General features: G+C 48.9%; 3 protein-coding genes across 7 annotated transcripts in view; 1 reads left to right on the forward strand and 2 right to left on the reverse strand.

Annotated features, from left to right (window-relative positions):
- The window catches only part of KCNT1 (potassium sodium-activated channel subfamily T member 1), a 65373-nt gene extending 62561 nt beyond the window's left edge, over window positions 1-2812 (reverse strand). For 3 of the 5 annotated variants that reach the window (XM_035341223.1, XM_035341225.1, XM_035341224.1), the window contains exon 1: window positions 2468-2812. In XM_035341223.1, coding sequence (XP_035197114.1) covers window positions 2468-2604 — 137 coding nt within the window. In that variant the 5' untranslated portion in view covers window positions 2605-2812. The remainder of the gene's footprint in view (window positions 1-2467) is intronic. The other 2 variants (XM_035341226.1, XM_035341222.1) reach the window with 1 other exon arrangement.
- Window positions 2813-9850: 7038 nt separating this feature from the next.
- On the forward strand, window positions 9851-12402 carry LOC118175622 (putative UDP-GlcNAc:betaGal beta-1,3-N-acetylglucosaminyltransferase LOC100288842). The gene is made up of 2 exons (XM_035342015.1): window positions 9851-10297; window positions 11072-12402. The coding sequence occupies exons 1-2, from the start codon at window positions 10292-10294 to the stop codon at window positions 12176-12178; spliced, it is 1113 nt and encodes a 370-aa protein (XP_035197906.1). The 5' UTR covers window positions 9851-10291; the 3' UTR covers window positions 12179-12402.
- A 1366-nt stretch (window positions 12403-13768) lies between these two features.
- On the reverse strand, window positions 13769-21747 carry PSMD5 (proteasome 26S subunit, non-ATPase 5). The gene is given in 11 exon segments (XM_035341732.1): window positions 13769-15598; window positions 16060-16200; window positions 16812-16921; window positions 17713-17904; window positions 18538-18680; window positions 19067-19176; window positions 19904-20032; window positions 20475-20588; window positions 21244-21388; window positions 21559-21686; window positions 21688-21747. Coding segments are annotated over 11 exon segments (1515 nt in total). The 5' UTR covers window positions 21733-21747; the 3' UTR covers window positions 13769-15340.
- Window positions 21748-22365: the final 618 nt, after the last annotated feature.

Here is a 22365-nt window from a genome sequence, read left to right on the forward strand (position 1 = left end):
AGCCCTTCCATATGGCCTCTCATCCATCACTGCTCCTTGCCAGAGTGCCCTTACATGGGCAAGGCGGAGGAAGCAGAGCTTCTGGCCAGGAGGAAATCCTGTGTTCCCCTAAGTGACCGCCTAGCTCCTTGTACAAACATTTACCCATGTTTCCCATGAGGTAGGAAAGTAAAATTTAGGCTATGTGTGTACCCTAAGTGCCAGAAATGTGTATTTGTTCTCCAAACATTCCTTTAAGTGCTTCTATGGTTAACCCCTTGCTTCCCGACAGCTTTCAGGACGATTGTCCCCTTACAACGAGGACCAGCAGAGAGCACACGGACACTTACACCCACACCTGCACACTCAGGTGACCGAGGAGATGGAGTTTATCTCCACCAGCTTCCAAGTCACCCCTAGATTTGCAGAGCAAGGGGACAACAGAGGCGCCAACCCATTTTAATGGGGCCAGCCCAGCTGTCGTCCCCTTGAACACCACCGTTAGGCAGAAGGCACACTTAGTGTGCTACACGTCTTTGCTGCTCAGCTCTACCCCAGCTCTCCCATCACAACCCCCGCACACACCTCTGGTGACGGCTCTGCTCCTCTGCCACCACCCCACAGCCCCCGGACCACCCAGCAGGCGGCATGGTGCTTGCTGCTCCGGCACGTTTCTCTTTGCACTGTTTACAGTGAATGTTTCCTTCTCCTTCAGCACTGAAAGCCTACGTTAGAGACCCAGGCTGCACCAAGACGAAGCCTGGGAAACAGGCAGCTGCAGGAAACTGCCGAGTCCTGCGGGCTCGGGGCAGCTCCTTTGGTGCCTCTGGAAGGGCAGCAAAGGGCCGTGGCCAGCAAGCAGGCGAGAGGAGCCGCGGAAAGCAATGGCATTTCAACCTCTTCAGAGCCAGAGGGGGTTAGAAACACACGGAGCTGTGTAATCATAATTAAAACCCCAAACTCTTCTATTCAGCTTGAAAAAGACAGAGGGGAGGACCTTTGGACAAGGATTTCATTGTGTTAGATGAGGATAAATTCCACAGAGCAGTATTGCAGAACAAGCAGAAAGGAGCAATAGCTCTGCTGTCTGAGCTCGTGGCTGTCCCGGGTCGTTGGCCCCCAGCAGCCGCCTCCCCGACTGCTCTATGCACACACGGACACATTCTGTAACCTCATCGAGGACGTCGTGTCCACAAACACACCCAGTACAGGTGCAGAATGAAGAAACAGGTTTAGGTGAAGGTGCCCCGGCACATCCAAGGCCCCCAGACAGACAGACAGACGGACTTCCAAGCGGTGCTTTGGGGAGCTGGGTGGTCCCGGTCCTGAGGCTCTGCAGTGCCTGGGCTGCATCAGACACCGTCCCTCTGCAGAGAGGACAGCAGGGGGAGAAGTGATGGGGGACTCACCCCCAGCAACTCAAGCACTTCACCAATTACCCAGCCTGCAGCAATGTTCTGAAGTTAGAGTTCACCGACTACACTGCTCCGTCTTTTTCTATCTAGTCCTTCAGGAATAAAAGATGGTCTGCCCAAGTCAGAGTGAGAAGATGTAAACATTAAAAAAAAAAAAATCACCACAGTCGTCCAGCCCTGGGCACAAACCCAGCCAAGGTCCTTGTCTGCCAAGAGCGAACCGATGCACACACTTCATTTGCTCGGTGAAGCTGACATTTGTTGAGTGTGACAGTCAGAAGAGCCGCACCAGTAAATGCAATCAGACTGACGACATCATAACGAAGTTATTGGGAAAAGCTGGGAGACTCCATCAACAAGCACACGTCCCTTTGTAAGACAAGTGTCTGCCCCTGCCCAGGCACAAGACAAGCTCCTCCTGGGCACACCGGGTAGCAGCTCTTTGCTGCTGCACCACAGCCCCTGCCTTGCCCTGCACCCTGTAACTTTGACCAAGGACCACGCGGGGACAGAGCTTGGCCAGGATGTGACCCTTCCGCAGGCCTTGTCCCAGGCTCGGTTCAGGGCTCAGCCGAGGCAGCTCCCCCAGATCCGTGCCCAGCCTGCGCACCTCAGGGTCTCTCCGTGTGGGGCAGCAGCAACGGGGGGCTCCGGGCACCGCTGCCCTCAACAGCCTCCCACTGCCCCGTTCCTGGGGTGACAGCACCCAGAGGGGGATGCAGGGTGAGGGCAGAGGGGGCTGAAAGCATCCTGCACAAACTTTCGTAGGATCATAGTGGGGAGAGGGCCTGCCAGAGCCCTGACAGGTCCTGGCAGTGCCCCCTTCCCTTTCCTTTCCCCTTTTCTTTCCCCTCTCCCTTCCTTTTTTCTACCCCTTCCCCTTCCCCTTTTCCTTCCGCTCTCCTTTCCCTTTCTATTCCCCTTCCTTTTCCCTTTCTCTTCCCCTTCCCATTTCTCTTCTCAATTTCTCTTCCCACTTCCCTTCCCCTTTCCTTCCCCTTCCCGTTCCCTCCCGTCCCGTCCCGTCCCGTCCCTTCCCGTCCCCTCCCGACCCCGCCGCCCCCGGCCCCCACCTGTGGGCGCTGCCATCGTCGTAGAGGAAGGTGCTGTTGGTGTAGCACTCGGAGCACCCCGGTGCCCCGCCGGCCGCCCTGCCCTCCGCCGGCCGGTAGCTGCCGGGCAGGCTCCGCTCCTCGCCCGCGAGCGGCATGGGCGCAGCGGCTCGGAGCAGGGCATGGGCGCCCCGCGCTGCCCACGGCACAGCCGCAGGCACCGGAGCGCTCCCGGTGCCGCTCCCGGTGCCGCTCCCGGTGCCGCTCCCGGTGCCGCTCCCGGTGCCCGCCGCCCATCACGGCGAGCCCCGCCGCCGCCGCAGCCCGCGGGAGCTCCGCATCTCGGCCCGGGGGCTGCGGGGCCGGGAGGGAGGGAGGGAAAAAGAATGGGAGGAGGCGGCCGGGGTAGGGGGGAGCGGCCGTGGGGGGGGCTTGTCTGAAGCGTGGGGGCTCGGCACGGCTCGGATCGGCTCAGCTCGGCTCGGCACGGCACGGATGGGCACGGATCAGCTCGGTTCGGCTCGGCACAGCTCGGCACGCCTCCCCCGGTGCTGCCCGCCGAGGCTGGCTATGGCACGGCTCGGCACGGCTCGGCTCGGCACGGCCGCTGCACCACGCCGCCACCTGCCGGCCTCTCCCGGCCCCGCCGCCCGCCCCGGGGTGCGTTTGGAGGGCTGCGTGTTTTTGGTGGATTGTATTTTTTTTATTATTATTATTATTTTTGGCCGTAAGAGCCGCGTCAATATTTGTGCTGCGCGCTGGAAGCACGCGGCCGGCCCCGGCCCGCTGCGGAACGGCCGAGCCGTGCTGAGCCGCCGGGCACTGATCTCCCGAGGGGGCCCCGCTGCAATAACACGGAGCCGCCCCCGGGCGGGGAAAGGCTTGGAAACGAGCCGGGTGCCGCCGGGAAGGGGTTAAGGGGAGCCCGGGGAGCCCTGTGTCCCCTGGGCGTTCAGCCCCGTGTGCCACGCGTGATGACATGGCCGAGCCAGCCCCCGTGGGCAGCTCTGCCCCAACCCGGTTGAACACGCTGGTGTTGGTTTCTTGCTTTATTTCTCTCCCAGGGCCCACGTTGCAGTGCAGGCGTTGGGGTGCTCGCTGTGGGACCGACCCGCGGGGCACTGCGGAGGTGACCAGGTGCCCCCAGCCAAACATCGTTTATTGCAAAAGAAACCCTCGCAAAGAAAAACAGCGGCCTCACAAAGCTCCTCTTCACGCACTCACCCCAAATGCCAACAGCCACATAGATCAGACCCAGGGGAGGGGGACAAGGGCCAGGAGCATGCCGTGCCCCGAGGGGTGGCAGCCACCGGCCGGAGATGCGGCAGCACACGGAGCCCCTTCACTGCAGCGCCCAGCTCCAGGCGTGCCCACTCAGATGCTTCGGGGTTTACGCATCTCGCCAGGCCCGGAGACTTTGTTTCTCTTGCAGCATGCCTTCCTCCTCCTCTCTCTCCATATGGGCTCTCCTACACCAGGAGGCATTTGAGAGAAAAGCAATTAATGCTGCCTGTGCAATCCTTCCATGTGATGCTTCCAGGCCCATCATGCTTTTAAGAAGGAAAGTTATTCTTCATTCACTAATTGCCTCGCATTATCGGGTGCAAAATGCTAACGTGCAGCTCTGCGAGGAGAGGGGGCGGGTGGCACAGCAGCGTATTGACATGCGAGGTGATAACACAGGCGTGGAGGAGGAATTATTTAAAACGTTACGGTGGGGGTGGGGATTGTAAGGAAAAAGAAGTGGAAAAAAAAAAAAATGAACGAGAAAGAGCCAGAAGAGGAAACCCATCCCCGCCCGAGTGCCGTGGCCCAAGCAGCGAGGCTGGTGCAGATCCACGTCTGCAAGGCACTGCAGCCGTGAGCGGAGGCCACACGCTGCAGGGACACCAGGGAACAGCACCACCCGTCCCTGGGGGGCACCGGGCTGCTTGGGGTGCCCCCGGCCCCAGCACTGCCCCCCAGACCAGGATGCGTGTGACTGCAGCTCCCAGCCCTTGCAAGCCTGCCCCTTCCCACTGCCTCGGGAGCCTGCTTTCCCCCTGTATTTTCTCCCCTGAAGCCACGCTGCCACAGAGCACCTCTTCCTTTGGGCTGTGGGAAGCGAGGCTCGCTGAGCGCTCCCGCTCCTCCCTGCAGCGTTTCCCCCACCACTGGGCAGCGTTTGTGGCTCTCTGCTCCCCAGTTCTCAGCAGCGCCACAGAGATGCTGCTCTTTCCCTCTGCCAGTACTTCTCCGAGGCTAAAAGCAGTAAAATTCACTTATTTTTGGAAATGCTTTCAGCTCCCAGCTCGCAACGCCCTGGGATAAAGCTTGCACCTTCCCGGCAGCCATGGCCTAATGCTCATTAAAGGATCACAGACACTCGGCCCCTCCATGACATCCCCTCCCCAGAGCACAGGGGGCACGGGGGGGGGGCACAGCCCCCCGGTCTGGCTGCCCAGGGAGGGGCCCGGCTCTGGCGCTTTGTGTCTGGAGGAGCAATAAATAAGTCTGTGGGAGGCGGCGGCGGGGATGAGTCAGAGGCACGAAGGAGAGAAAGTCATCTTCTGAGGAATGAATTAACAAAGTCCGGCACGCCTCGGTGCTCCGGAGCCAAATAAATATCTTGTCAGAGGGTGTCCTGATATGCCCAAACTCCCTGATAACCCCTGCCTAGAGGCCACTTGGCCACGGCTGGGGGGCTGCAGCCCCCTCCCCATCCGCGGGGCACCCCCAGTTCCACGCAGCAGGCGCCGTCCAGCACCACACAGGCACTGCAGGATGAGGAGAGGAAGCACTGGGGCATGGCCTGAGCCCCAGGAGCCTGCGTTCAGCCCCCTCACTTTGCATTTTTGGGTATGGCACACACGGAATGAAGGAAGGCCCCGACGCTGCCAGCGCCACTGCAGCTGCAGAGCAGCCGCGCAGACACGGACCACGCAGCCCAGCTTGTTCCTCGCTGCAAACACTGTCAGAGCGTGGGCCGAATTCAGTCAAAGCCAAGCTTCATTCAAGGCTCCAAATGTTTCAGATGTTCCACATCTCATACTAATTTCACACAAAACCTGGATTCGCCGGGGACAAATACAGCACGCGTCTAACTTCAGGGAACGGAAGGGGAAGGTGTAACCTGCATGGCACGCTGTGAAAATTAGCAACAAGTGGAAAACTTCTGGTCTACAGCAAAATAGGTGACTTTTCCGTGAAGTTGACATCTTGGCAGAGAGACAACCAACATAGCCAAGGGGCTGGGAGCCCTGCAGCCCCCAGCTCAACGTTTTTCACAAGCTCTCTCAATCCAGCTTATATTTAGCTCCGTATTTCTGATGCCGACTGTAGCACTTAGAGAATGCACAGAGGGGTTGAGCTGTCTTTATCAAAGAATATAGTGGTAGCTGGTTGTCAAAGCTGTCATTAAACTCAAAAAGTAATAATCAAACATACACATACAAAAAGATGGAGCTCTGTAATTCCAAGACTGATGTATGCAAAGAAAGAATGAGTGCTAGGAACTTGGCTATAAAACATGTTTTTAATGCAGACAACTGAGCCATTACATGGGAAAAAAAGACACCCTCATTTGTACGCCAGGAGTGGCCGATCGATTTGTCTAATAGGTCAGCACTCCAGTTTGTTGTTTTGTTTTTAAGTTTTTTTTTTTTACCTCCATTTAACACCCTAAGGAACATTAAATATCAAAAAACAAATGAAATGCACACTGCGTAAGAGTATTTCTATAGACCTTCTCTTCCGTCACCTCCCAAGCTTCATGGAGAATTTAGGGTGAAGAATTGCTTGCAGGATCTGAATCATATCTTTAAGCAAAAACATTGCTATTAGGTGACTAAGACCAAAACAATTGTCTTCCGTTATTTATTGCAACTGATGCTGTTATTAAAAACCAGACATGTCCCTTTCCAGCCCCTTGCGCTATCTGCTCTGCATGCACTGGTGAAACACAGTAAAAGCAAGAAATTTGGCTGGGCACCACCTCAGGGGAATGGCCCCAGCAAGGGGAGTGGGTCCTGCCCTGGGTGCCCCAAACTGCTGTCTCTGGGGGCTCAGCATCACCCCAGGAAAGGACCGCATCCTTCTCTCTCCTGGCCACACACACACACACACGGAACCTTGCGCCCAGCTCCTCATTGTGTTGCATGTGAAAGCTTTGTATTTTTCCCCCTTTATTCTATTAATTTTAGCCAAAGATGAACCCATGCCATTTGTACCTGCAGTGCACGGGTCACTAACCTGGGTGCCAGAAAGCAGATGGAAACCCTGGCTCAGCAGCAAGCAGAGGACAGGCTCAGGCTCAGCCAGCTCCTGGCAGCCCCTCCAGGCACAGACATCCTTGTCTCCTCTCCCCAGGACCCTGCACTAGAGCAGGGGGAAGACAGGGCAGAAACTTCTGGTTCCCTGAGAAATTGTGGAAGGAGGCTGAGAAGAACAGCCTGCCTACACATGGCTCACACACACAGGATCTGGCATGCCTCTGGAGCCAGATCAGCCAAGCAAAGGGCTTAAAGCCTGCCTGTATGAATCAAACTGGTTTTTGTGAAGGTTTTGGGTGGATGGCAGGCGGGATGATGGCTCTGCAGGGAAGGGCAGCGCATGGCACAGAGTGACTACGTGGGGACATGTGGCACATAGAGCCTGGGTTCTTATATTTGAACAAATGTGTGTCTGAAATCCAGTTTTCATTGATTTTCCCCCCAAAAAATCTGTCCGCCCTCCCTCGCCTGCACCATCACTCAAGAACAGTGCGTCATGCAAAGCTTGTGCATGCTCAAGAAGCAGACTCAGGCAGAGAAGAAGCAAAGCGGGCTTTGCTCCCCCTTCCCAAATGTTCAAGCACCAGGAGGGAAGCCAGGAGACTCAGAAAGACATTTCAGAATTCTGTGGGCACAGACATTCCCCTGCGGCACATTGCATCGGGCGCCCTGCGGCGGGACAAGGGATGGGCACGTGCTGGGCTCTGACCTCCCGTATCTCGGGAGCCCAGGGTCCTGTCCTCTCCAAACATCAAACCCAAATCCCAGCCATCCTTTGCTCTAAATGCTTGCCATTCAGCTGATAGGTCAAGTTGTCTCCAGTGCTGTCATTGTATCCCTGCTCCTGTTACAAGGTTTGCTTGGATATAAAATAAGGAAAATGTGAAAATCTCTTACATGAAACAAGCTACAACCCCATGCCTCAGGAAAACCCATTTTCCTGGTCATTTCCATAATTCACACCCACAAGATTTCTTAGGGTTTAAGTGAAGATGCAGGAACAAAACATTTTCCCCCAGACCAGCCTGAGCTCAGCCCCTGCAGGGATCCTGAATTCCCTCTTCTTCTACAAGCTCATCAATCTCACGGGGAACAAGGTTTTCCATAAACATATTTGACTTCAGCAACCTTGAAAGCAAGATAGGCTGATAAAGAAACTGCTGTGTATTAAAACACCATATGTTACATTTGCCCAAACCCTGGGTTTTTAAAGACAATGCGTTGATTTTTCCCCAGCAAACCCTGTGAAGCTGACAGCACTCGTGGCACCCAGACCAGTTACGGGACCCCCAGCACTCACCGCTGGTCCTCAGACCTCTCCCAGAGTGAACCCGCCAGGCTCTGCAGATAAATATTTATCAGCTGAACCTCAGGGAACAGCTTTGGCTGGGTAATGTAAATACATGTATATTTTGTGTGCATATGCATATATTTTGTATGCATATGCGTACGTGACTATTTGAAATTACTGCTGCCACCACAAAGCCATGCAAAAGAAATGACTTCAGATGTACTGCAAGCATCACGCTGTGTGAAATTGCAACAGGACTGATATACACGTGGGTCTTATTGTTATTTTAAAAACGCACAATTGGTAAGGCCAATATTTTTAATGGAAGTGGTTTCAAATACTAGTATTATTTACTTATTAAATAGTTTAGCTGGAGACAGAGCATCTTCAAAGGGGGATTTTTCTCTCAGAATGTGTATCTGGGGCTACAGTACTATATTATTATACATGAAAAATATTTCCTTATTAGCTTTTTATTTCAGAGAACACACTTTACTGACACTTCCCCTGCTGACAGCTTGCCAAGCTTCAAAGCACAACTTCTCAGAGGACTACAGTGATTTCGAGGCTCGTCCACACAAATCTGTAGCCCAGCTGACACACAGCCTACTTGAAAGGAGGGTTTGCAGTTTTTTGAGATCCTAAAGCTCTGGCTGGGGCATGTGTGCTCTGTTTGGGCTGTATTTCCTAGGGGCGCGATGCACCTCCCTGCTATGGCTGCATCAGCTGCCCAAGAAGATGAATTTCTCCTTGCCCATAAAGAGAAAGTTTTCTGCCAGGAGTAGCTGGGGGGTGGGAGGGGGCAGCCCTTAGTCACCCAAGCAAGAAGTCCAAGCTCTTTTCCTCCTCCTGGGGACGTTTGGCTGGTGCTGGCTCCCCAGGGATGCTTCAGGGATGGTGCGAAGGACGGAGCAGCGCACCCTGGGCCTCGCAGGGCACATGGCCATGGACAACCACAGCAGCAGCACACCCTCTTTCTACCCCCTCAACCTGGGGTGCAGTAACAGAAGCACACCCTTGCCTGTGAGAAATCTCTTTAAATTTAAAAAATAATGATCTTTCCGCTCCAGTGCTGAGGCTGACATCCGCCTGCTCCCCCCCTGCCCTCCCCACGCAGCTGCTGGGGACCCTCCCACGCCGGGCACCCCTCGGTGCTCTGCGGGCGCTAGGCCTCACGGAGCTGCTGCCAAAAGCATCTCCTCCTGCTGACACCTCCGTCCTGTTTGTGGTGTCTTTGGCACCTTCCACACCAGCATTTCCAGTCCCCTGCAGCTCCCCAGCCCAGTAGGACCCAGCGCAGGCTGTGGCCGAGCCAACGTCAACACGCAGAGGCTGCGGCATGGCTGTGGACGCCACCCGAGGTCCCTCTGGGGGTGGTCATCACAGCTCTGTACCGGGACGTGCAGCCACCACCAGAGCACAAATACCTGCAGTCAGGTGAACCAGGGGTGAAATAGGGGTGGGCAGAGAGCAAAGGACCAGACGGTGCAGTCATCTTGCTAGGGTTCACGTTCCCACGCTGGTAAATGGGTGCTGGAGGAGGCAGGAGGGTGGGGGACACCAAAACATCTCCACTCTCCAAGCCTCGGGCCCCTGGCACACGTTCCCAGGCACCTGGCCTGGAGAACTCTGGCACAGGGAAAATGCCTTTCCCCCATCCCGCTCCGGCTGCCCCCAACACACTGCAGAGCCTGGCCCAGCAGCACCCAAACCCCGATGTGCCCAGGGCATCCCCCATGCCCACAGGGAGCCCTTCCAGACACCTGCATGGTCACCCCAGCACCAACAGGGTGCTCCCAGCTCCAGGATAGACAGAATTCATCCTACAGCGGGTTTGTGTGCCAAATCTCTGCCTGGGGAGGGGCAGAGCACCCGGCACGGTGGTGAGGAACCAACAGGAACACAGCCCAGCTGTGAAAAACAAAAACCCAGGGAAACAGCAACCAACCGCCAGACCTAACACAGCTCAAAACAGCCAAGGGACCTCTTTTACCAAGGTGGCCCCAGCAGCGGCTTCAATTTGTTACTCCTCAGACTTTACTGCAAGCCCCAGCTAAACGTTGGGAGTTAATAAAGGGAATAGCTAGAGCTTAGCTTGCTTTGTGCTTCATGCAGCTGCAACGCGATCACTCCCAGGATCATCTTTCCTCCCCGCAGGCAGGCGAGGTGGAAGCCGCCGTGTGTGGGTTCGGGCGGTAACTCAATCCTGCAGCCCCAGATAGGCGCTGCCGCCGAGCCACCGCCGGGGAGAAGCTGCCTCCGAGGGGAACGCGGAGCCCACCACACGCAGGGCTCCCCGCGGCCATGCAGGTGAGTGCCAGGGCTCGGGCACACCGTCACTGCAAGGCATCTACTGGGCATCTGCTCTGGGTTCCCTCCTCTCCATGAGGCTGGGCTCGCAGATGCTGTTTGCGTTAGGGGAACGGGAGCAGCAAAAACACAGTCCCGTCCTTGTGCAGGGTACGGCCATGCACGATGGCATGAGGCTGAGCTGGAGCCCAGCCCTGCAGGGGTCTCAGCAAAACCCCTCCTTGGGGCCAGTGAGAGGGGGCTCAGCTGAACCAGCAGGACCCGAGGAGCAGGAGGGCTGGAGGTCGGTCCTGGGCAGAGATGGGCTCAGTCCTTCTCCAGCGCTATGGGGACACAGCTTCCCCTTTCCCCTCCTACCCTGCCGGGTCTCACAAGGCGCTGTCGGACCAAGCACCAAGGCTCTCCTCCAAGGATGTATACTGTCCTTACAGGTCCTCACTAGGAGCTCAGGCCTTCAGTAACAGGCTCAAACCACCCAGAAAGCATTAGAGCAGTCAGTTACTCCTCGGTGTTTCCCCAGGTGGATGTGCAGAGATGAGCCATTTAAGTACAGCATGTTCATGTTCTCAGCTTGAGATCTCACTGCACCACAAGTAGGGCTGGTCGGGTTTCTAGGAGGTAAAAAGCCTTACACTTAGTACACGTACAAATCTAAATGTCATGATTCCACTTTGCCTCAATGTATTATAAAATGTATTATAATGTTGTTATAAAATAAAAGCTTTTCCAATCTAGTGGCAGGAGCATTCAGTGCCTGTGTCTTTTCTTCCCCAGCTGACACTCTGCAGGCTCCGGACTCACCAGTGGTGCTTCATTCTGTTTAATGTCTTGCTTTTCCACATGCTGCTTTTCGGAGCAGATTTACTGGAGGAATACTTCCTGCGGTCATTACCTCTTTCTTACACTGATGCAAAGACTCTTGAAATCAGGGAGAAGGCCAGGAAGCTGGATATGGACCCTCTAAAAGGCAATCTCTCCAAGTCTTACACCATCAGCAGTGCAGCAACATGCTCAGACCAAGAGATATTTTTGCTGGTTCTCGTCTGCAGCAGCCCAGAAAACAGGACAAGGCGCAACGTGATCAGGCAGACGTGGGGCAACGTGACAGACACCAGAGGTTATGCTGTCCTTACTTTGTTTGCTTTAGGAAAACCAGCTTCAGTAGCAGCCCAGCTGGAAATCGATGAAGAGTTTCAAAAGCACAGAGACATTATTGAAGGCAGCTTCATCGATTCGCCCGAGACACAGACGCAGAAGATGTTGATGATTGTGGAGTGGGCAGTAACTTTCTGTCCTCACGCAAGGTATGTTCTTAAAACAGATGAAGAAATGTTTGTCGGTATTCCAAGTCTGGCTGGATACCTGCTCAGCTTAACACAGCTAGAGGACGTCTACACTGGGAGGGTCATTCATCAAAGAGTGCCTGACAGAGCCCCTCAAAGCCCTGGCTTTGTTCCCATCCATCGATACTCAGAGGAGTTTTACCCGGATTACTGCGATGGGAGAGCGTTTGTCATGTCCCAGGACGTCGCTCGGAAGGTGTACGTGGCTGCCAAGGAGGTGCCGGTTTCACTGCCCCCTGATATCTTTGTCGGAATCTGTGCTAAAAAAGCTGGCATCACTCCCATTCACAGCTCTCGCTTTTCTGGGGAAAAGCACATCAGCTACAATCGATGCTGCTACAAATTCATTTTTACCTCTTCCAATGTGAAAGAGGATGAGTTATTTAAAGACTGGAAGGAAACGAGTGATGGGGAAGATTGCTCGCTACTGGAAACATACTACAGCCTGGTGTCCTGCAAGGTTTTGACCTATATTGATAAATTCAAACAGTTTAACTTAGATAGAATAAAAAATGAGGCTCTTCATTTCGCTGATTAAAATTTAACTTTTGTGAAGGAGGCCTGCATTTTCTTCCACCAGCCATTTTACCCTGTACATATTCAGTAATAATTTCTTCTTCAAACTAACTCTTTTCCCTTCAACAGCAAGTGAATTCTCAAATGCTGTAGAGTTAACAGTAGCAAAAAAAAAAAAAAAAGTTTGTATTCTAGCTACATGTGTACATACCAGTGCATGCGTGTAAGTAAAGAGTATTGCAAGAAGTGTGGTCTGTAGTGTGTTTTCCAGACATCTGAAGGCCTCTAATTGACCCCACAACTGTATTTTGATCTGATTCAAGTGAGCTAGACGTCACCTCTTTCCACAGTATTTTGTAACAAAGGGGAAATTCTTCATCCAAGGAAGGGGAGCTATTTCTGAACAGCCTGTTTTGCAGTACCACTGAAACCACAGAACATCTTAGAGCGGCAACAGACATTGAACTGTCAAGGGAATTGCTAAGGTAAACAGCCTGGGGAGGTTCCAGACCAGAAATCTGACTTACCTGTTAAACAATGCTGTACTTGCCGTGCACAGCAGAGAGACACTGATATAACATCTCCATGCTGTAACATTACGGGGTCAGCAACAAAGTCAGAACAAATTCACCAGTGGGCTGGTAACGCCAAGCTCATTAGAAATGTAGAAATTCCCTAAATCAGGAACCAGTCACAGAGAGCACAACCCCACCCATGCCTGCACCCTCTATATTAACTCTTCCATAGCAGCTCCTTCAGAAGCCAAAAGATTAGCTGGACAGATGTGCTAGAATTGTGACAGACACACACGGAAAGGGGACACACATACCTCTGAGGATCCCATCTACTCTTTCTGGTGTGACTGAAAGAATCAGAGGTGGGCTCCAAAACTCCACAGTTCTCAAGTATCAAGTTATGCTGCTTGTTAACCAGGGTCAACTGATGTTAAGATTTTTAGTGTTTTTTTTTGTTGTTTGTTTTGCTTGGTTTTAAATCAAATTCACAGAGTTTACCACATTACCTCAATCCTCATTCTCCATCATTTCATTTCTGCTTTTGCCTTCATCATCCCCACCATTGCGTTACGCAGGGGGGCAAGCAATTGAGTTTTCCTTTTTACACAAGATACACCACTGGCACCACGTAAACCATATGGCTATAGACAGAACGTATTGACATATAACGAATACATGTAGATAACAAGGGGTAAGAGCCTGAGCTCAACAAAAAGTGCACGTGCATCCATAAAAATCCCCTTGTTTGGCACCTCTGTGTATTTTAAAATATTTTATTTGGCACATGTACCATGCAAAACAGATGTTAAAGACTTGGCACACAGCAGCTTTCTTAAGCAACAACTGAAAACATGCACAGAAGAGACTCATGAATTGCAGAAAAGGCTTATATGTTTCTTTTGCTGAGATTTTAGCTCATAGAGAGCTACCTGCACACAAAGCCACCCAAAATAACCAAGCTGAACTGCCCAATAAAAGTGCAAACCAAGGATTTCTATATCCTTTCCATCTCCTTTTTAGCACTTTCATGTTTTTCTGGATACTGAGATTCATTGAACTTCTGTGCTCCCCTAGCTCACAAACAAGACACTACATACTGCCTTTTTCGCTAGCAGACGTTTATTATGCACATTTAGAATGAAAGTGTGAGCAGCAGGATAATGTTGGATGACAACTTTTTGCACGTATTAGGTCATAAGCAACGAAGCAGATCACCTGCATTCAGATAGTTTATTAAACATCAACAGATTTTCCCCAGCTACCCTGCTTCTCTCAGCCCATTTCAATTCCTTGCCAGCAATTTTTTGGGAGGCAATGCTATCACCTCTGCTGCAGCCCGAAGCTACTACAAGCAATAAAAGGGTTTCTGCATGACTAAATCATCCCATTTCACTTGGCAGAGCAGGGACACAGGGCAAGTACTTTCCAAAGAGGCATGCCCGACTTAATACACTACTGAAGCAAGCCCCGAAGTAGTTAATTCATGTTATATTCATGTTATATTATGCTCCCCCCAACTCATCCCCAGATTTGTGTCTTACATTCTCAGCTAAAACAATATAAACCTTTTGTATAAAGTACACTGTGGTCTTTGTTTATGGACCAACACATCGCAGGTCCTGTACCTCACCCGCACACTAGATGACCATCTCCAGAGGGAGACAAAGCCTCACGAGGTACATTTATAGCCTCCTAGTTCAGTTCATGCCTTTAAACATGAAAGCTTTAATGTTCTTACCCCTTTTATTCCAATTCAGGTAAATAAGATCGGTACTTTTTTTATATAACACTTAAATTAAAAAAATCATCTTTGATAAAAAAAGTGTAAACTGTAAGATTTGGTTCTGAAGTAGATTTGTAGCTCATGCTCCTTTGGCAGCTCAGTTTACTTGCTGAAAAGCGACAGCTAATGACACAAAGCTCCCAGTTTGGTTTTATACACTAGAGTTTGCTTTCACTTGTTTTTAAAAAGGGCTAAGCGTTTTTTTGTGTTTTTTTTTTTTTTGTAATCCTCAGTATAAAATGTAAACAATATTTAGGACCTATTCAAACAAGACTTACATCCAGCAAGTTGATGAGAGAAGAGAAGCCAGTTTGTACTCCCTCGTGTGGACAGAATATTACTAGCTTTTTCTTACCACCTGAGTTTCTGGCAGAACTACATCTAGCTAAAAGTGTTTTCTATGCAAGGGCCAACTTCAGCAGATAGAAAAAAAGTAATAATACAAATTTTTAAAAAGAGAAACCATGGCAGCATCAGAGGTTACAAACCTCAAGGTTTTTTGGCTTTTTTTTTTTTTTTTTCCAATTAACCTGTGATCTACTGAGAAAACATGATAGGAATTCCAAACCCAAGAACAGTTTTAAGTAAACACTGATAACTTCTGCAAAATAAAACAGCCAGCAGTTGATAGGATGCTTACCTTGTTTACTTGTCTCAGGACAGTATACAGAGAATTTCTGCCATGAGATTCTGTGGAAAATTACACCGTGCCCTATAGGTTTTGATTTGCTCTCATGACTCTCATTTCAAACAGAGTCAAAGTGCTTCGTGTTCCTTTAAAGAGACATCTAAGATGACTCCCGTGTGGAGAGCCTTTACACCTTACATCTTAATATTGATTTCAGTAACGTGGTTTGTAAGAAGGGGAACCAAGACATCAGTGATATTATTCTGCTCCTTCCACAGCTGTAGTAGAAACTGCCTTAGCATAATAGGGGCCTTCACGCAAGTAAGCCCTAAGCCTCAAGTAATACTGATTTCCAAAAATTTCCGCAATTGTTTTGGAGTTTACAAGGGCCTTAACCAGTTCATATTTGGCATCCTTCGAAGCTTTATCAGGTTCCACAGATCTGTCTACGATGTATTCCACAAATCCTGGACTGTTCAGCATCAACTTCTGCGCCCACGGTTGATTTGCAATAGCCTATATGCAAAGACAAAAATAGGGGGAAGAACACCTCATTTCAGAAAACACCCAATAAACAGTTACACGGAAGGCTGTTAAGCTAAAAGTCAAAGAACAGGAAAAAACAAAGTGAGATATTCATTCTACACGGTAATTCCACAACCACCACATGAGCAGCAGTATTCATCACTGGAAACCAAGTACAGTGCAGTGCTTCTCTTTAACATTTTAAGTGAATTATCAAGGCAGTGACCTACAATACAGTGCTTTTTATTATTTTTATTAAAGTTTATAAGAAAATAAGTACTGCACACATCACCCGTTATTTAAATGGTGAATGCAAGTGACATTACTTCTGACTGCTTCAGGACTCCAAAAACACAAAACAAAAACCAAAAACGTGTGACTGCCACTGAAAAATGTGAGGCTGAGTACAATTCAATTCACTACCTGATCTTTAAAAAGACAAAGAGACTTACAGTAAATACTCTTAACGCCCCACAGTGGAGATCAGGGAACGGCTGAGTACTGATATTCCTGAAGAGTTCCAATGGCTGGCTAGACAAGGATGTGAACCATGATTCAGTCATTCTTAAAAGGTCTTCTGTCTGCTGCTCTGGCTACATATATACAGAAATGAAAGAGTTTGGTGAGGATTATAAATCAATTTCAGGCTTCGAGTAAATGCTCAAAAGTTTAAATTATTTAAAACAAACCATCAGTGAAATAAACTGAAATACCTTATGTTTTCAACACATTTTCACAAATGAAGAAATAGCTATCTACATTTCATTTAACTTGGATCACAGAGTTAAACTGACTTTAATACACGAGAGAAGTGCTGTGCTGGAGTACAGTAACGCAAGATGAACAAGAACTGCTCACTTAGAGCTGCATTACTGAAGCCAGGTCACTGAATCTAAAGAACATACAGACAGAGCAGCTTGCCTTTAAAGCACAAGAATATTCAGCTGTTTACTCTCATTCCTTTGCTAACAATACATCGACCTCAAGTTTTATAAACAAATTTCATAGTACGTGGTCTCTTAAAAACTCAAACTTTAGGCAAACAAATCAGGGAACTTCAAAACAGTAAAGTTAATGACTCACCGTACTAAAAAGTACTACCACTACCACCTAAGCTAAATGCTGCAGAAAGTCTTCACACAATTAACGAGATGCACAATTATTTCATTCTTACAGATTTTAAAAACAAAACAAAAAAACATACGGGCAAGTAAAGAAGAGAGGAAATGGCATCCAAACATCGAAGTCGTAGCTCCGTGGGGGCATTCTTTGCCTGGTGCCCTATTTTGTTTAACAGATTTTGAAATCTGCTTCCTTTGGGGAAAAGAAAATGTAGTTTCAAGTAATTCAGATAGACCTTAGAAAAAAGTACAATTTTACTAATCATTCACATTATACTACATTAACTGGTAGAAAGAGTATATAAAGGTTGTATATAAAACCTGAGGAAGGTTTGCTTTTGATCCACTATCATAAAAAGAGTAAAGATTCTTTTTGCTTCATACGGACCTACGGTAGATGAATACAAAGCTTTATGTCATTCTCTAGACTATCCAAAGATTGTCAGAAAGGAAGTTATTTGTCGCAGATAATTGAGTCATCGAGGGAAGTACAGACCCTAGTATGGATGTGATTATATTGCAATTAGAAAAGTTTTTCCACTTCAGACAATCAGCAAAACCAAACAACAGAAGAATTATCACCTACTTTCAATCCTCTGAACCATTTTATATTAAGAAAATACATGCAGCCTGTAAGGAAAGTGCTATTCCATTTCTAACCCTGGTGAAAAGGCCGTGCCGTAAGTAGAAACAAAGGAAGCTAAAATTACAAGACTACCGATGATTCATACGATGCACTTCACTGGAAAGGAGTAACTTGAATCGCACTTTTGATACCAGAATTCTCACTGCCAGGCATTTCACACTGCCATGCCTGGCAACGCTATTAAAAGACATCTTATCTGCTATACCACGGCTATTCAAAGAGACCCCCTTGATTATTAGACAAATGTTTTTCAATTATTTTTTCCTATTATACCACTAGCAGCTTGCTCCTGTATGATATATTGAGAACATTTTGTTAAAGGAAAAAATCATACTAACTAGTTTTCTGTAAAACTTGTTTGCCTTCTACAGTTGACCCCAGGATTCCCAGGGTGTCCACAGCCACTCCAATCATGGTTGGATCATGACTTTCTGCCATTTCAAAGACTTTTTCCATGAAGACAGGGTATCGTTCGCAGATCTGCTGTGGGCTATCTACAATAGCCAGATTTCCAAAAAATTTAACAAAACCTGATAGAACAAGACAAAACTCTTCAGAGTGCAGTAACAACAACATAAAAACATCAAAATTAATGATACAAGAACTTAAGACCTATTCACTGATAATTGTATTTAATTGTTTCACTATTGTGAAACAATTTGTTTCACTAAATATTTAATTGTTCCAGTATTGTATTTGTTTCACTATTGTATTTAATTGTTTCACTATTAAATGCAAACACTGTTTGTGAAAGGCACAGAGCTAAGGAAGAAGCCAGAGGAGTCTTAAGACTATAAAAGATAGCATCACAACCTGGATGTAGTCTTTGCACAGTCCAGGTGAGTACAGCTTTTCTATGACAAGATATAACTTTTAAAAGTTACTTAATTCGTGATGTAACTTCTGTCTTCTTAAAAAACAACTCTACAAGAACACAAACTTCACACCTCTGGTACAGTCTCTTCAGATCTTACCTTTGCTACCCACTCTAAATGAATGATTCATGTATTAGACTGTCCTTCAGCATGCTGTGCGTGTCCAACATGTGTTCTGCTACTCAGAAATTCATGAGCCTTCAAAACAGAGGCTTAGTAGTCCTCCCAGTTTAACATATAAATGAATGCAAGCAGTTACCAGTGGAAATAAGAAATGCATGATGTAACCTGGTAAGTAGAAGCCTGAGAAAGGATCAGACTCTGCACCGATGATGATGTTTGAAATTTTATCAATAACTCCTTGTTGAGCAAGGTACTGACGTCCATGCGGGGTATGTGCCAGCGAGGTCACCATCTCTATACACGTGGCTCTGTAACAGACAGAAAGTTCATTTGGCCTCCTTCAGACAGATTTCTGAAGTACAGAGAGACTAAGAAAACATATAAAGTTTTTCTACCCTTACGAAACAACAAGCAACCAAAGAAGACAAACAAAAACAAAACCACAGCTGTGAAACACTCGTCCAAGCTCACTCTGCTTTCTGATGATACACCTAAAGGAAGGCAACTTCCCAGGAGGATTTACTTTGCAACCCGACAGCACAACTACCACAGCACATCGCGGAAATTTCATCCTGGTTCTCAAATGTAAAGGGTTCGATGAGAAACAAACACAACTGTGTTTAAAGAGAGTTATTTTAAGACCAAACAATCACTGTTTAGCAACTGGGGAAATGTCAAACTCACTGTAACATACCTGACCAGTACATCATCTCCAGTCAGCTCGCCAATTAAGTCCGATATCAACCCACTGTTTGCACAGTAACTGAGTGAATCTGCTGACACCGAAGAAATCTCAACAATTAACTAAATAAAAGCACAGGGGGGGAAAAGGCTGGTTTATAAAAACATTGTAATGTTAACAATTCACAATAACGACCAAATTCATCTTAAAATACGGATTATTTAAATACTAGGTTATGAAAACATGAAATTCTGTATTTATCTAAATGTTTGTCTGAAACAGGCTCATAGAGCATTCCAAGTTGACATTTGATTCTATTCAAACTGTCTTCAAGGGATCGTCACTGCTATGTCCATTAAGCTCTAGAATAGCTAAACCGTATTATTTCTCTTTTGCCATACGTATCTAGATCAACACTTAGCATCTTGTCTCTTCCTCCTTCTGAGCTTTCAATAGCTCTTTACCTCCAGTGGTAATGAGGTCACAGATGGTATTTTACCCTTACTTTCAGAGTAGCAAGCAATTAATTGCATCTTTAGTAATTCTGTGTCGCCCCTCCAATGTTCTAAGCACCACAAGTTAGAAAACAAAAGATGTGAATAGGACTTCACACTTCCATACCATAAACTGAGAACTTCTGACATTACTTGAGGACCAACAGTGCTGTACCCTTCCTGCTCCCTCCTAGTCTCAACGAAGCATAGACATGAAGAAAGCTTTGTGAAGCAGTTAAAAAGTAATGAATGCTAACTTAAATCCAAGTTGTAAAATCCAGACTGCAATTCAGAACCACAGTCCAAGAGAAGTGCAGAACAACTTCAATCAGAAGGACTTCGATGTCACTCCTACCTCATACACTCTGTATCGAACAACGTCACTCATCGCCATGACATTTTTCAAGTCGCTCAACAAACTGCTCACAAATAAAGCCTCCAAGCCCTCTTGTGTCTGCGCTATCCTTGAGAGAGATTTGATGGCCTGTAAACAAAAACAGTAGCTTACTGTAACACAAAGGGAAGAAAATTCAGAACGATCAGACAGTTTCAGTGTTCTTTATGAGCACATTAAATCACGTTAAGCATCTAAAATTCTAGTTTTCATTCACTTTTCAACGAAGATGATCGTATCACTGACAAGGGCTAGCTATGGCTACTGTGATACAAGCCTCTGGCATCAAATGCAGACCTCTAAGTTCATCAACAGCTACTGGAAGACAACAGGTTTGAGTAAAATTTTTAAATCACATCTAAGAAACTTCTGGGCTTAAGCCGCCTCTGTGATTAAAACATATTTCAAGCAACACGATCTCTCCTTTCTTTAAAGGAGAGCGAAGGCTGCCAGCTCAATAACAGGAGAAAAAGCATCCTGTCCCATGTCTGCATCCATTTGTAAAGGAAGAAAAAAAGAAAGCAATGCTTACCTCTTTAGCCACTGCTATTTTCTCTCCACCAATGCAATTTATTATTTGCCGTAACAGTTCGGGACTGCTGAGAATTTCTCTAACAGCATCCGAATTTTCAACAATCCTCCCAATCTACAGGAAATATTAAGTAGCGATGCTGAATAATACCAAAACAAACTTTTTCCATGCAGACATGCCAGCACTAGAATAGCTATCCCGACAGATGGAATCACCATTTTTGGAAACACCCAGAACTCAGCTGGACAACACCCTGAGCAGCCCGCTGTAAGCTGGGGACTGGACCTGAAACTACTAGAGCTCCATCCCAAACTACACCGTGACACAGTTCTGTTCTTTGAACTCAATGCAACAAATACCAACTCGGTTAAGCCTTTTCCTCCCCAGGGTTTTCCCGATCTTGTTCTAAGTATCCCGAATATTAAGATGTTGCTACATTTAGTTCTTACAGCACCTGCCGTCAGCGCTGGCTTAGAATGCCTTACCCAGAACACACGACAGCCCACAATAAACAGAAGATTCAGTTACAGGTTACTTCTGTCAAGACGTAGCTTCATATATTACGCTTAATAGATACATCACGAAGCATTATATACTGACATGTTGCACAGTAACTATCCAAAACCACGTATAAGAGCACAAGCCTGCAGATAACACACGATGTAGTGTTTTTATCACAATTTAGGCCACAGAACACCAATAACAGGTTGGGACAAACCTAGCCTGGCCTAAGATGCAGCTCTGTCCCACCCTGGAGCAAAACCTGTACCTGAGATACGGTGAGGATTTTCACAGAGTCGTCGGGGTGGAAAAGCCCTTTCTGCAGCTCTTCTTTCAGGTTCTGGATGATGTAGAGCGGGTCCAGGGCCTGCAGGAGCCTCTCCAGGATGGCAACACACGTAGAAACCTGCTCCCTGGGCAGGACAGAGAACAGACACGAGGCCTTCAGCACCACCTCCTCGTCTGTGCCTCCGCGGAGGAGGCCAGGGAAGGGGACAGAGGGCAGCAAGAGGCGCTCAGAGGGAAGGGGTGAGGGGAGGCAGCAGGGCATGACAGGACAGGCCTAGGCCGGGCCGCCGCTCACCGGTCATTGACGCTGAGGAGGGCGAAGAGCGCTCCCAGGTGGTCGTCGCTGAGGCGGGCGCGGAGGGCGGCGGGCGGCACGGCCTGCAGGGCCAGCCGCAGGGCCCGCAGCTCCTCCAGCGGCGCCCCCCCGCCGCGCCGCCCGCTCCAGCAGCTCCGCCACCGCCTCCGCCATCTTGGCAGCGCCGCCCCGGGGCCCGCCGCCGCCCCTGGCAACCGCGCGCCGTCGCTAAGGGCTCCTTTCGCGTCCGCCTCCGCCGGAAACAAAATGGCGGCCGCCACCCGCCCCGTGGGGGCTCCGCCGCCGCTGGGCGCTGCCATTGGGCGGCAGCGCGGGGGGCGTTGCTAGGAGACGGCGGGGGCCGGCGCGGCCTGGCCCGGCCCGGCCCGGGGCTGTGGGGCGGGTGTGGGGTGCCGGGTGCCGCCGGGGGGCCTCTGCGACCCCTCGAGGGGCCGAGGCGGAGAGTAGGCACCCCGGGGGTACCGAGGGGCAGAAGGCAGCCCCTCGCTGCTCCCTGGCTGGTGGGAGTGGTGTTAAATGTGTCAGGTCCGGACAGCGTACCGGCTTTCTGTCAGTTTGTGCCCAAAGAGTGCAAAGCACCGAGAATGTTAAGTCTATAAATAAATAAATAAATAAATAAATAAATAAATAAAAACAAAATAAGTCTGAGGGGAAACAAAACCCAAAAAGTAAAACCCAAAAACCAAAACCCCAAAAGCCATAAAGCAAAACCAAAGCAAACAACCCAAAAAAGCAAAACCCCGAAACCATAAAACCCAAAGCAAACACCCCCCAAAAAAGCGCAAC

Source organism: Oxyura jamaicensis, chromosome 17, assembly GCF_011077185.1.
Source record: "Oxyura jamaicensis isolate SHBP4307 breed ruddy duck chromosome 17, BPBGC_Ojam_1.0, whole genome shotgun sequence".
Lineage (NCBI taxonomy): Eukaryota > Metazoa > Chordata > Aves > Anseriformes > Anatidae > Oxyura > Oxyura jamaicensis.